We start from the raw sequence: 12,249 nt of genomic DNA on the forward strand, positions 1-12,249 counted from the left end.
TGTCTCTACAGGTGACTCTCCTGCAGATGAAGGCTGCATCTCTGACCCACCCTCCTCTTGCAGCCTCTCACTTCCTCTTTTCTCTCACGGCCCACAGATGGAGAGATTTCCTCCTTGGTCTCTCTCAGGCCTTTTCAGGCCTCCTGGACCAAAGCACTTCCTCTCGTGCTGTTGTCCATGCGCATGCATAAAAGGGGAGGACCAAATTGGTCCCCCCGTAGATTCTTTTCGCAGGTCCACCCGAATGGACATGGGCCCCTCCAAGGCTCCCCCTCCTGGCACGACCCAGTGTGATAGTAATGTTTTAACATACTGTGCTGATCTCATGTGAACCTTTTCAGGCATTTGCTCTCAGGTTGCTGCAGGCCTTCCTGAACCAGCGTCTAAGCAGCTCCGTTTACTTCAGCCTGGAGACTTTGTACTGATGAGAAGCTTCAAACGTCAATGCTGGGACCACCCGTTTCAGATTCTTATGATGACCCAGACAGATGACCGTGCTACTTGGCTGAATACATGCTAATTTGGTGAATACGTGTTACTTGGGTGCCCGTAGTATCCAACTACTGTATCATCGCTGCAGGAAGGTTCCTGCATCGACCGTGGCTCCCCGGCTTGCTGCTGTTCCTGACACAGCAGAATAACACACCACCCAACAGAGGGCAGAATAATCCCTGTGGTAGTGTGGGTAGTGAGACAGTCTACTCTCACACCTGAAGACCAGCCGCCGTTCTCAAGCAATCTCAGTATGGAGTGAAATTAGCGTCCACCTGCAACAGTAGCGTGCCAAGCTCCAACTCAAGCTCCGCCCACCCGGCATCATGGAGAGACCCTGGCATCCGTTTAGGGTTCACACTATGCTGACTCTGCAGCAAGACTCGAAAGCAGAGACCCATCCAATATGGCGGCGACGCTGGTTCACCCTCCCGCGCACAATGAGGCGTATGAATGTCTACGTGGTAGAACAGCAAGTAGAACAGGAAGTAGAAACATAATGGCTGTACTGACGGTTCGATGGGCAGAGGCTCCTTGGCGGCGTCCGCCAGCTCCTTCTGCAGTTTGGCCTGCCGACGCCTAAAACAGAAACATGACGAGTTGGTGGGCAGTGCAGAGTAAGCCCCGCCGCCTCCTCCAGGCGCGGCGCCTACCTGCTGTCCTTCTCGTTCTCAGCGTTGAGACGGTTGGCCTCCTGAGCCTTCTCTGCCATCCAGCGCGACACCAGCTCCTGGTTGTCTTCACTGGTCTTCCTTAGCTTCTCCTCCAGAGCCGAGAAGGTGATCTGCAGTGCGTCGTACTCATCCTTCAGCGTCTGATTGGCCCGCTCCAGGTCCTGCAGGGGTCACATGACTACTAAGACACTCCCAGCCAGTACTCTGGTTACCTGGTCGGACAGGAACAGGTCAGTCCAGGTAACGGGTCGGTCCAGGTAACGGGTCGGTCCAGGTAACGGGTCGGTCCAGGTAAGGGGGTCGGTCCAGGTAAGGGGGTCGGTCCAGGTAACGGGTCGGTCCAGGTAAGGGGGTCGGTCCAGGTAACGGGTCGGTCCAGGTAAGGGGGTCGGTCCAGGTAACGGGTCGGACCGGAACAGGTCGGTCCAGGTAACGGGTCGGACCGGAACAGGTCGGTCCAGGTAACGGGTCGGACCGGAACAGGTCGGTCCAGGTAACGGGTCGGACCGGAACAGGTCTGACTGGTCCAGGTAAGGGCGTCGGTCCAGGTAAGGGCGTCGGTCCAGGTAAGGGCGTCGGTCCAGGTAAGGGCGTCGGTCCAGGTAAGGGCGTCGGTCCAGGTAAGGGCGTCGGTCCAGGTAAGGGCGTCGGTCCAGGTAAGGGCGTCGGGCCAGGTAACGGGTCGGGCCAGGAAGCGCGGTTACCTGCAGACTGCTCTTCAGATCCCGACAGTCTCCTTCCAGACTGAAAATCTGCTGCTGGAACTCCAACATCCTGAAACACAGTTATTGATCACTGATCAGGAGTCCTACCTACGTACATCTGGGAACACAGTCATTGATCACTGGTCTGGAGTCCTACCTATGTACATCCTGAAACAGTTATTGATCACCGATCAGGAGTCCTACCTACGTACATCTGGAAACACAGTTATTGATCACTGATCTCTTACCTGGCCTCGTTCATCTGGATCTCTTTGTCCTTCTGCTGGATCTGGTTGTTCAGTTCAATCACACTCTGAGCCAGCTGTAAAAAACACACACAGGTCACCAGAGAAGAACCAGTCGGTGGCTAGGGTAGAGCTGCAACTATCAAGTACTTTTGTAATTGAGTACTCTAACGATTTTTTTTATTATAATTTGTAAAACAAATATTATAAATGTATATTTGTGAAGCTGTTGCATGTGTTCTAACTACCTAATGAAAATGAGAAAATGACAAAAATGTTTTAAAATATGATACTTTTAAAATGTTTTAAAAGCATATCTAAAATGTGCCAATGTGTGGAGAAACAATTCTCAACCGGTCACGAATTCCTGCCTTTTAAAAGATTCAAAAGAATTCCCGTAGAAAGAAGGAGTGACTTGTGAACATGTCCACAGTAAGAACTAGCCGATGTCTTGGTGGACGACACGCCTGTTAAACGTGTGTCTGTTTAATCCGGAATAAAAATTTGCTGCAGGAACAGAGGCTCCGTCACACACTGCCTAAAACATGCGCTTTGACTCTGCGTGTGTGCAGGAGAGACAGATGAGGGATGGATTACCAGACGGTTAACGTGCGTTAGCAGCCGACACCTCGCCATGCCTCGTCACTGCTGACTAAAATCACAGGTTATAACATTTTAACAGCCGCTGCTGCTTTTGATATAAATCAGAAAGCTGAATCTGAAGTGGGGGGGTGGTACGCCAACTCTACGTTTTCTGTCCTTTTCAGTGTGAAATGGTCCCACACTGCCACTTTTTGGTCTTTTCCTCCCCTCTACTTCATTCTCTGCCATTAGAGACCAAAGCAACGACAATCTTCAGACAGAAAGCAAACGCTCGCCGCTGCTGTTGGAAATGTCCGTCATCAGTCCGGCTGAAACAGTCATACTGTACAGACACACCATAGGCCACAGGCTCTGCTTTTATAGATTTTATACATGTTTAGATGTTTTATATGTTTACTTAAACAGTGATTCCTCAGCCAGAATAGGGTGGATTGCCCTCTCCGGGTCGGGAGTCAGGTCCTGCCTCAAGTGGAGGAGTTTAAATATCTCGAGGTCTTGTTCACGAGAGAGGGAAGGATGGAGCGCGAGATCGACAGACGGATCGGTGCGGCGTCTGCAGTAATGCGGACTCTGCACCGGTCTGTCGTGGTGAAGAAGGAGCTGAGCCAGAAGGCGAAGCTCTCGATTTACAAGTCGATCTACAGTCCTACCCTCACCTATGGTCATGAGCTGTGGGTCGTGACCGAAAGAAGGAGATCTCGTATACAGGCGGCTGAAATGAGTTTCCTCCGCAGGGTGGCCGGGCTCTCCCTTAGAGATAGGGTGAGGAGCTCGGTCATCCGGGAGGAGATCAGAGTAGAGCCGCTGCTCCTTCGCATCAAGAGGAACCAGTTGAGGTGGCTCGGGCATCTGGTCAGGATGGTGAGGTGTTCCAGGCACGTCCCTCTGGGAGGAGACCCCAGGGAAGACCCAGGACACGCTGGAGCAGGGAAGCCCAGACTTCCCTCTCCCCAGCCATGTTTGCCAACTCTGCGGGGGGATCCCGAGGGGTTCCCAGGCCAGCTGAGAGATATAATCCCTCCAGCATGTCCTGGGTCTTCCCCAGATTCCCGAGCCACCTTAACTGGCTCCTCTTGATGCGGAGGAGCAGCGGCTCTACTCTGATCTCCTCCCGGATGACCGAGCTCCTCAGCTCCTCCGGCCACCCTGCGGAGGAAACCCATTTCAGCCGCCTTTATACGAGATCTCGTTCTTTCGGTCACGACCCACAGCTCATGACCATAGGTGAGGGTAGGAACGTAGATCGACTGGTAAATCAAGAGCTTTGCCTTCAGGGACCAGACAGCTCGTACAAGGAGGTCCGGTACCCCATACTCCTGGCAAACACCCACAGGAGCCCCCGGGGGACACGGTCGAATGCCTTCTCCAGGTCCACAAAGCACATGTAGACTGGTTGGGCAAACTCCCATGCCCCTCCAGGATCCTAAAGAGGGTATAGAGCTGGTCCACTGTTCCACGACCAGGATGAAAACCACACTGCTCCTCCTTAATCCGGGATTCGACTATCCGACAGACCGTCCTCTCCAGGACCCCTAAATAGACCTTACCAGGGAGGCTGAGGACTGTGATTCCCCTGTAATAGGAACACACCCTCCGGTCCCCCTTCTTAAAAAGGGGGACCACCACCCCAGTCTGCCGGTCCAGCGGCACTGTCCCCGATGTCCACGCGATGCTGCAGAGGCGTGTCAGCCAGGACAGCATCCAGAGCCTTAAGGAACTCCGGGCGGATCTCATCCACCCCCGGGGCCTTGCCGCCAAGGAGCTATTTGACCACCTCAGCGACTTCAGCCCCAGAGATAGGAGAGTCCACCCCTGAGTCCCCCAGCTCTGCTCCCTCATGGGAAACCGTGTTGGTAGGATTGAGGAGGTCTTCCGAGTATTCCCTCCACCGACCCACAATGTCCCGAGTTGAGGTCAGCAGCTCCCCACCTCCACTGTACAGTGTTGACGGAGCACTGCTTCCCCCCCCTGAGCCGCCGGATGGTGGACCAGAATCGCCTCAAAGCTGACCGGAAGTCTTTCTCCATGGCCTCGCCGAACTCCTCCCATGCCCGAGTTTTTGCCTCGGCGACAGCCGAAGCCGCATGCCGCTTAGCCCGCCGGTACCCATCAGCTGCCTCCAGAGTCCCACAGGCCAAGAAGGCCCGATCGGACTCCTTCAGCTTGACGGCATCCCTCACTGCTGGTGTCCACCAACGAGTCCTGGGATTACCGCCACGACAGGCACCAACGACCCTACAGCCACAGCTCCGGCTGGCCGCCTCAACAATAGAGGCACGGAACACAGCCCATTCGGACTCAATGTCCCCCGCCTCACTCGGGACATGGTTGAAGCTCTGCTGAAGGTGGGAGTTGAAGCTCGCTCTGACGGGGGACTCAGCCAGACGTTCCCAGCAGACCTTCACAACACATTTGGGCCTGCCAGATCTGACCGGCTTCCTCCCCCACCATCTGAGCCAACTCACCACCAGGTGGTGATCAGTTGAATCCCCGCCCCCCTCTTCACCAGAGTGTCCAAGGCATGTGGCCGCAGGTCCGACGATACGACTACAAAATCCATCATGGAACTGTGGCTCAGGGAATCCTGATGCCAGGTGTACATATGGAAATTCTTATGTTGGAACATGGTGTTCATTATGGACAATCCATGACGAGCACAGAAGTCCAATAACAAAACACCATTTGGATTCAGGGGGGGGGGGGGGGGGGGGGGGGGGGGGGTGCATGCCTCCCAATCACTCCCCTCCAGGTCTCACTGTCATTCCTCACGTGAGCATTGAAGTCCCCCAGCAGAACAATGGAGTCCCCAGAAGGAGCACCCTCCAGCACTCCCTCCAAGGACTCCAGAAAGGGTGGGTACTCTGAACTGCTGTTCGGTGCATAAGCACAGACAACAGTCAGGACCCGTCCCCCCCACTCGGAGGCAGAGGGAAACTCTCACCATGAGCAACTCCAGAGTGGAAGGAGGTCCAGTCCCTCTTGAGGGTTCTGGTTCCAGAGCCCAAGCCATGCGTCGAGTTGAGTCCCATTATATCTAGTCGGAACCGCTCAACCTCGCGTACAAGCTCAGGCTCCTTCCCCACCAGAGAGGTGACGTTCCACGTCCCTAGAGCCAGCTTCTGCAGCCGGGGATCGGACCGCCAGGGTCCCCGCCCCTTGCTGCCACCCAGCTCACACTGCACCCGACCCCTACGGCTCCTCCCGCAGATGGTGAGACCACGGGAGGTGGGGCCCATGTAACCCTTTCAGGCTGAGCCCAACCGAGCCCCATGGGCGAAGGCCCGGCCCCCAGACACTCGCTCTCATACCCCACCTCCAGGCCTGGCTCCAGAGGGGGGGTCCCAGTAACCCGCGTACGGGCAAGGGAACATTTATGCCCAGGTTTGTCGTGATCATAGAGGTCGATGTCGTAAGACTTAAAGACAAGTTTGGTTCTCAGATTCAATCTGTTTGATATCGTCGTACCTTCATGCTAATTTCTATTTCCCACAGATTCACCGCTGAAGTTCCAGATTCACACTGACCTAAATATTCTTTCCTCGTTTGCCAGAGTCTTTGTTTCATCCTCTCTCTGGAATAAACAAGCTTTTTCCCTTCTTCTCTCGGTTTATGTCTCTCTGGGGATCAAATGGGGAGATTGGTCGTATAAATCATGTGCAACCAGAGGTAGTTTGGCAACAGACTGACACGATGTTGACATCGTGGTCCAGAGCGGAATCCACTCCGACCCCGAGCATGTGCGATCCACTCCAGCCCAGAGCATGTGCGATCCACTCCGGCCCAGAGCATGTGCGATCCACTCCGGCCCAGAGCATGTGCGATCCACTCCGGCCCAGAGCATGTGCGATCCACTCCGGCCCAGAGCATGTGCGATCCACTCCGGCCCAGAGCATGTGCGATCCACTCCGGCCCAGAGCATGTGCGATCCACTCCGGCCCAGAGCATGTGCGATCCACTCCGGCCCAGAGCATGTGCGATCCACTCCGGCCCAGAGCATGTGCGATCCACTCCGGCCCCGAGCATGTGCGATCCACTCCGGCCCCGAGCATGCGAGATCCACTCCGGCCCCGAGCATGCGAGATCCACTCCGGCCCCGAGCATGCGAGATCCACTCCGGCCCCGAGCATGCGAGATCCACTCCGGCCCCGAGCATGCGAGATCCACTCAGGTCCAGAGCGGGATCCACTCCATCATGCTCTGTTTAATAAAACTTGATAACGCCGTAGACCGGTTCATCATGCCTCTCTGAGCATCTAACTGTTACTTTAGCAGTGTGTGTATGTAAGTGTGTCGTGTCATCTTCAGGTTCATGTTCCCTAGCCCCGCCCCTCGGGAAGTTTCGAAGCGTGCGATGCCATGCATGAAGTGAAACTAAGCAGCGTCCCAGAAGGAATACCTCTGAAGCGGGATTCATTCTGAAGACGCTGCAGCACAGGATGTTCCAGATATGTAGGAAAGTTATTAAGTGCAAACTAAGCAGACCTAGATCACAGGACGTCAATTAATCTTAGTCAGGTGTGTTGGGGACATCTAAAACATGCAGCAGCAGTGAAACCAGTTCTGATGGAGCACCAGACTGCATCAGTTGGACCTACTGTGACTGACCTCTCCTCGTTTCTTGTGCAACTCCGTCAGCTCCTCTTGATGGCGGATCCTCATCTGGGCCATTTCTTGCTGCAGGATGTCGCTGCGTCCAAGATCCGCCGGGCTGGAGGGCAGAATCACTGGTCAGAGGACACGTCTGCAGCTCAGTTACTTCGAGACATTTTTGTTACTTCGAGACTAGATTACTGTAACTCTCTATTACTGGGCTGTCCTAAATATGCCCTGAAAAGCCTTCAGCTGATCCAGAATTCTGCAGCCAGAGTCCTGACCAGAACCAGCAGGAGAGATCATATTTCTCCAGATTTAGCCTCTCTTCATTGGCTGCCTGTTGAATCTAGAATAGAATTTAAAATCCTTCTCCTTACATATAAAGCCCTCCACAACCAGGCACCACTATATATCAAAGACCTCATAGTTCCTTATATACCAAGCAGAGTACTTCGTTCACTGACTGCAGGCTTACTTGTGGTTCCTAGAGTCTCAAAGAGCCGAGCAGGAGGCAGAGCCTTTGGTTATCAGGCCTCTCTCTTATGGAATAAGCTCCCAGTTAGTGTTAGGGAAGCAGACACCCTCCCCGCCTTTAAGACTAGGCTGAAGACTTATCTTTTTGATAAGTCCTATAGCTAGGGATGGTTAGCATCCCTTAGTTATGCTGCTATAGGTTTAGACTGCTGAGGGACAGTTCCTGATACACTGAGCTTCTTTCTCTTTATCTCTCTCTTTTATCCCCCCCAATAACAGTGTTGCATCATTAACATGTATGTCTCCTGTCTCAGCAAGTCTCCCTGGCCGGGAGTAGCAGTTCCTGTTGTCTGTTGTCTTTCTGTCCTCTTCCCCCCACACAGCAGAGGCAGATGGCTGCCTGTCCTGAGCCGGGTTCTGCCGGAGGTTTCCTTCCTGTTAAAAGGGAGTTTTTTCCTTCCCACTGTCGCCAGTGTGCTTGCTCAGGATGGGAGATTGAGTTGGACTCAACTCAATCTGTTGGTTTCCTTATATAGGCTGTTATGAATTGGCTTTCATTATGTTTTCCCCTCTGTCTGTAAAGCGTCTTGAGATGGCATTGTCATGATTTGACGCTATATAAATAAAGTTGAATTGAATTGAATTGAATAGAGGACACGTCTCCGGGACATGAAGTCATCTTTCAACCAGTAAATCGGTGCATCGATGCCAGGCTTCCCCTGACTGCATGCCTTGCATTGGGCTTGGTGTGTGTGTGTGTGTGTGTGTGTGTGTGTGTGAGTCCTTTTGTCCCAGTGTCTGCATGTCTCACCTGGACTCATGTCCTCTCTGCGCCTCGTATTTGTCCGTCTGATACCTCTCCGACAGAACCACCTGCAGATCCGACTTCTCCAGCAGACGGTTATCTGCAGCCAGAACCAATAAAACACACAGCGGGTCACAAATCTGGGTCAGGACCAAAGAACTGTTGCAGGAACCGGTCCAAACAACCTAACCTGGTCCAAACATTGTTTCCATCTCCGTTAGGATTATGGGAATCTGCCACAACAAGTCAAACCAGAACAACTAGAAATGGACCAGAACCAACCAGAACTGAGGTAACTTACACTGGTGGACAATCTCCTCAAAGGTGTGTCTCTGGACCCGGTCCCTGAGCTTCAGCTGCTCAGAGATGTGAGTTTTCCACTCCACACGCTGCTCCGCCATCCCCACCTGGAGAACAAAACAAACATACCCTGAGCTGCTGATGGTGCCGATGCAAACCGATCCAGCTTCCATCTTCTTTTACCACAACGGTACGGTGTCTGGCAAGCAACTCGTCAGCCCTAACCCTAACCCAACTCCAGCAGAGGGTAGGTTAGCAACTCATCAGCCCTAACCCAACTCCAGCAGAGGGTGGGTTAGCAACTCGTCAGCCCTAACCCTAACCCAACTCCAGCAGAGGGTGGGTTAGCAACTCGTCAGCCCTAACCCTAACCCAACTCCAGCAGAGGGTGGGTTAGCAACTCGTCAGCCCTAACCCTAACCCAACTCCAGCAGAGGGTGGGTTAGCAACTCGTCAGCCCTAACCCTAACCCAACTCCAGCAGAGGGTGGGTTAGCAACTCGTCAGCCCTAACCCAACTCCAGCAGAGGGTGGGTTAGCAACTCGTCAGCCCTAACCCAACTCCAGCAGAGGGTGGGTTAGCAACTCGTCAGTCCAAACCCAACTCCAGCAGAGGGTAGGTTGGCAACTCGTCAGGCCTAACCCTAACCCAACTCCAGCAAAGGGTAGGTTAGCAACTCGTCAGTCCAAACCCAACTCCAGCAGAGGGTAGGTTGGCAACTCGTCAGGCCTAACCCTAACCCAACTCCAGCAAAGGGTAGGTTAGCAACTCGTCAGTCCAAACCCAACTCCAGCAGAGGGTGGGTTAGCAACTCGTCAGTCCAAACCCAACTCCAGCAGAGGGTAGGTTGGCAACTCGTCAGGCCTAACCCTAACCCAACTCCAGCAAAGGGTAGGTTAGCAACTCGTCAGTCCAAACCCAACTCCAGCAGAGGGTAGGTTAGCAACTCGTCAGCCCTAACCCTAACCCAACTCCAGCAAAGGGTAGGTTAGCAACTCGTCAGCCCTAACCCAACTCCAGCAGAGGGTGGGTTAGCAACTCGTCAGCCCTAACCCAACTCCAGCAGAGGGTGGGTTAGCAACTCGTCAGCCCTAACCCAACTCCAGCAGAGGGTGGGTTAGCAACTCGTCAGCCCTAACCCAACTCCAGCAGAGGGTGGGTTAGCAACTCGTCAGCCCTAACCCTAACCCAACTCCAGCAGAGGGTGGGTTAGCAACTCGTCAGTCCAAACCCAACTCCAGCAGAGGGTAGGTTAGCAACTCGTCAGGCCTAACCCTAACCCAACTCCAGCAAAGGGTAGGTTAGCAACTCGTCAGTCCAAACCCAACTCCAGCAGAGGGTAGGTTAGCAACTCGTCAGGCCTAACCCTAACCCAACTCCAGCAGAGGGTAGGTTAGCAACTCGTCAGGCCTAACCCTAACCCAACTCCAGCAGAGGGTAGGTTAGCGACTCGTCAGCCCTCACCCAACTCCAGCAGAAGGTAAGTTAGCGACTCGTCAGGTAGACATGTCTCAGAGGAAAAACACCTGAACTTCCTGTTTATTCTGACTCAGCTGACTACAGAAAGTGTGAAAGGACAAAACACTTATTTTTCTCCATGAGCAAAGGAACGATCAGGATAAATAATGAAAGTGAAACTAACAATTGTTGACATGTTTATGTCAGCACTTATGATCCAATCAGACAAACACATTGATCTGACTGCTTGTATTGATTAATGAAGTAAGAAGCAACGTGCAGGGAACCAGACTGGACCTGGTAGAACAAGACTGGACCTGGTAGAACCTGGTTGAACAAGACAGGACCTGGTAGAAGCAGACAGGACCCAACAGAACCAGACAGAACCCAATAGAAGCAGACAGGACCCGGTAGAAGCAGACAGGACCCAATAGAAGCAGACAGGACCAGGTAGAACTAGACTGGACCTGGTAGAACCTGGTAGAACCAGACCGGACCCTGGTTCTACCAGTATTGATTAATGTATTGATTAATGAAGGAAGAAGCAACGTGCAGGGAACCAGACTGGACCCGGTAGAAGCAGACAGGACCCGGTAGAAGCAGACAGGACCCGGTAGAACTAGACTGGACCTGGTAGAACCAGACTGGACCTGGTAGAACCAGGTAGAACTAGACAGGACCCGGTAGAGGCAGACAGGACCCGGTAGAAGCAGTCAGGACCCGGTAGAAGCAGTCAGGACCCGGTAGAACCAGATTGGACCTGGTAGAACCAGACTGGACCTGGTAGAACTAGACAGGACCCGGTAGAGGCAGACAGGACCCGGTAGAAGCAGTCAGGACCCGGTAGAAGCAGACAGGACCCAATAGAAGCAGACAGGACCAGGTATAACTAGACTGGACCTGGTAGAACCTGGTAGAACCAGACAGGACCTGGTAGAACCTGGTAGAACCAGACCGGACCCTGGTTCTACCAGTCTAGGTAGAACTAGACTGGACCCAATAGAACCTGGTAGAACCAGACAGGACCTGGTAGAACCTGGTAGTGACGAGACTAGAACCAAGCTTTGGGTTCATCGGGGTTCTGGAAAGCAGACAAAGTCTTGCTAAGTTCGGGGTCGGGTGTGGCCCGGTAAACGGACCCGGTTCCGGTCCGAAGTAGACCGTTAGCAGGAGCTGCTAACATGCTAAGAGGCTAGCATAGCGGAGCCGGGTTGAACTGTGGACCCAGAAGAGGAACGGCGGCTCGGTTCTGAGGTGTCCTTGGCAGAAGAATCGGTGGACAGTAAACCCACAAGTAACTAGGTAACTAGTTAACCAGGTAACTAGTTGACGCAGCTGCTGCCGGTAAACAGCGTGACTCAACATGCTAGCAGCGAACCCGCTGGTTACCCACCACCCACGTGCGATCAGGTCGGCAGCTCCGGTCCTCAGCAAGGCCTCCGGGTGCTCCCTGTGCTCGTTACAAAGGTTCTTGAGGCGTCACGGTTCCGGTTCTGTGGCTAGCCGAACCCTCGCCGATCCCCTCTGACTCTCCGCCATTTTGGCTCCGATGTTGGTTTCCGGGAGCGTCGCATTAAAATGACGTCAGAGCAACCTTGATCCATTTTTCTCATGAACTTCATGTTGATTCATTCATTCCTTCATTTATTCATTCATTCGTTCATTCGTTATTTCATCAGTTCATTCTTTCATTTATTCATTCATTCATTATTTCTTACATCCATTCATTCTGTCATCCATTCTTTCTTTCCTTCTTTCTTTCTTTCTTTCTTTCTTTCTTTCTTTCTTTCTTTCTTTCTTACATCCATCTATCCATCCATCCATCCATCCATCCTAACCCTAACCCTTCCTTCCTTCCTTCCTTCCTTCCATCCATCCATCCTTCCTTCCTTCCTTCCTGT

The 12,249-nt window shown here is 53.1% G+C and overlaps 1 protein-coding gene across 4 annotated transcripts in view; it reads right to left on the bottom strand.

Annotated features, from left to right (window-relative positions):
- Positions 1 to 11,892, bottom strand: part of atg16l1 (ATG16 autophagy related 16-like 1) — a 33,924-nt gene extending 22,032 nt beyond the window's left edge. For 2 of the 4 annotated variants that reach the window (XM_079246887.1, XM_079246885.1), the window contains exons 1-8: positions 11,742 to 11,892; positions 8,892 to 8,997; positions 8,597 to 8,690; positions 7,324 to 7,426; positions 2,119 to 2,192; positions 1,871 to 1,940; positions 1,146 to 1,327; positions 1,006 to 1,071 (exon numbers count right to left, since the gene is read on the bottom strand). In XM_079246887.1, coding sequence (XP_079103013.1) covers positions 1,006 to 1,071; positions 1,146 to 1,327; positions 1,871 to 1,940; positions 2,119 to 2,192; positions 7,324 to 7,426; positions 8,597 to 8,690; positions 8,892 to 8,991 — 689 coding nt within the window. In that variant the 5' untranslated portion in view covers positions 8,992 to 8,997; positions 11,742 to 11,892. The remainder of the gene's footprint in view (positions 1 to 1,005; positions 1,072 to 1,145; positions 1,328 to 1,870; positions 1,941 to 2,118; positions 2,193 to 7,323; positions 7,427 to 8,596; positions 8,691 to 8,891; positions 8,998 to 11,741) is intronic. The other 2 variants (XM_079246886.1, XM_079246888.1) reach the window with 2 other exon arrangements.
- Between the last annotated feature and the right edge of the window lie 357 nt (positions 11,893 to 12,249).

The sequence above is a fragment of the Telmatherina bonti genome (assembly GCF_933228915.1).
Source record: "Telmatherina bonti genome assembly, chromosome: 9".
Taxonomy (NCBI): domain Eukaryota; kingdom Metazoa; phylum Chordata; class Actinopteri; order Atheriniformes; family Telmatherinidae; genus Telmatherina; species Telmatherina bonti.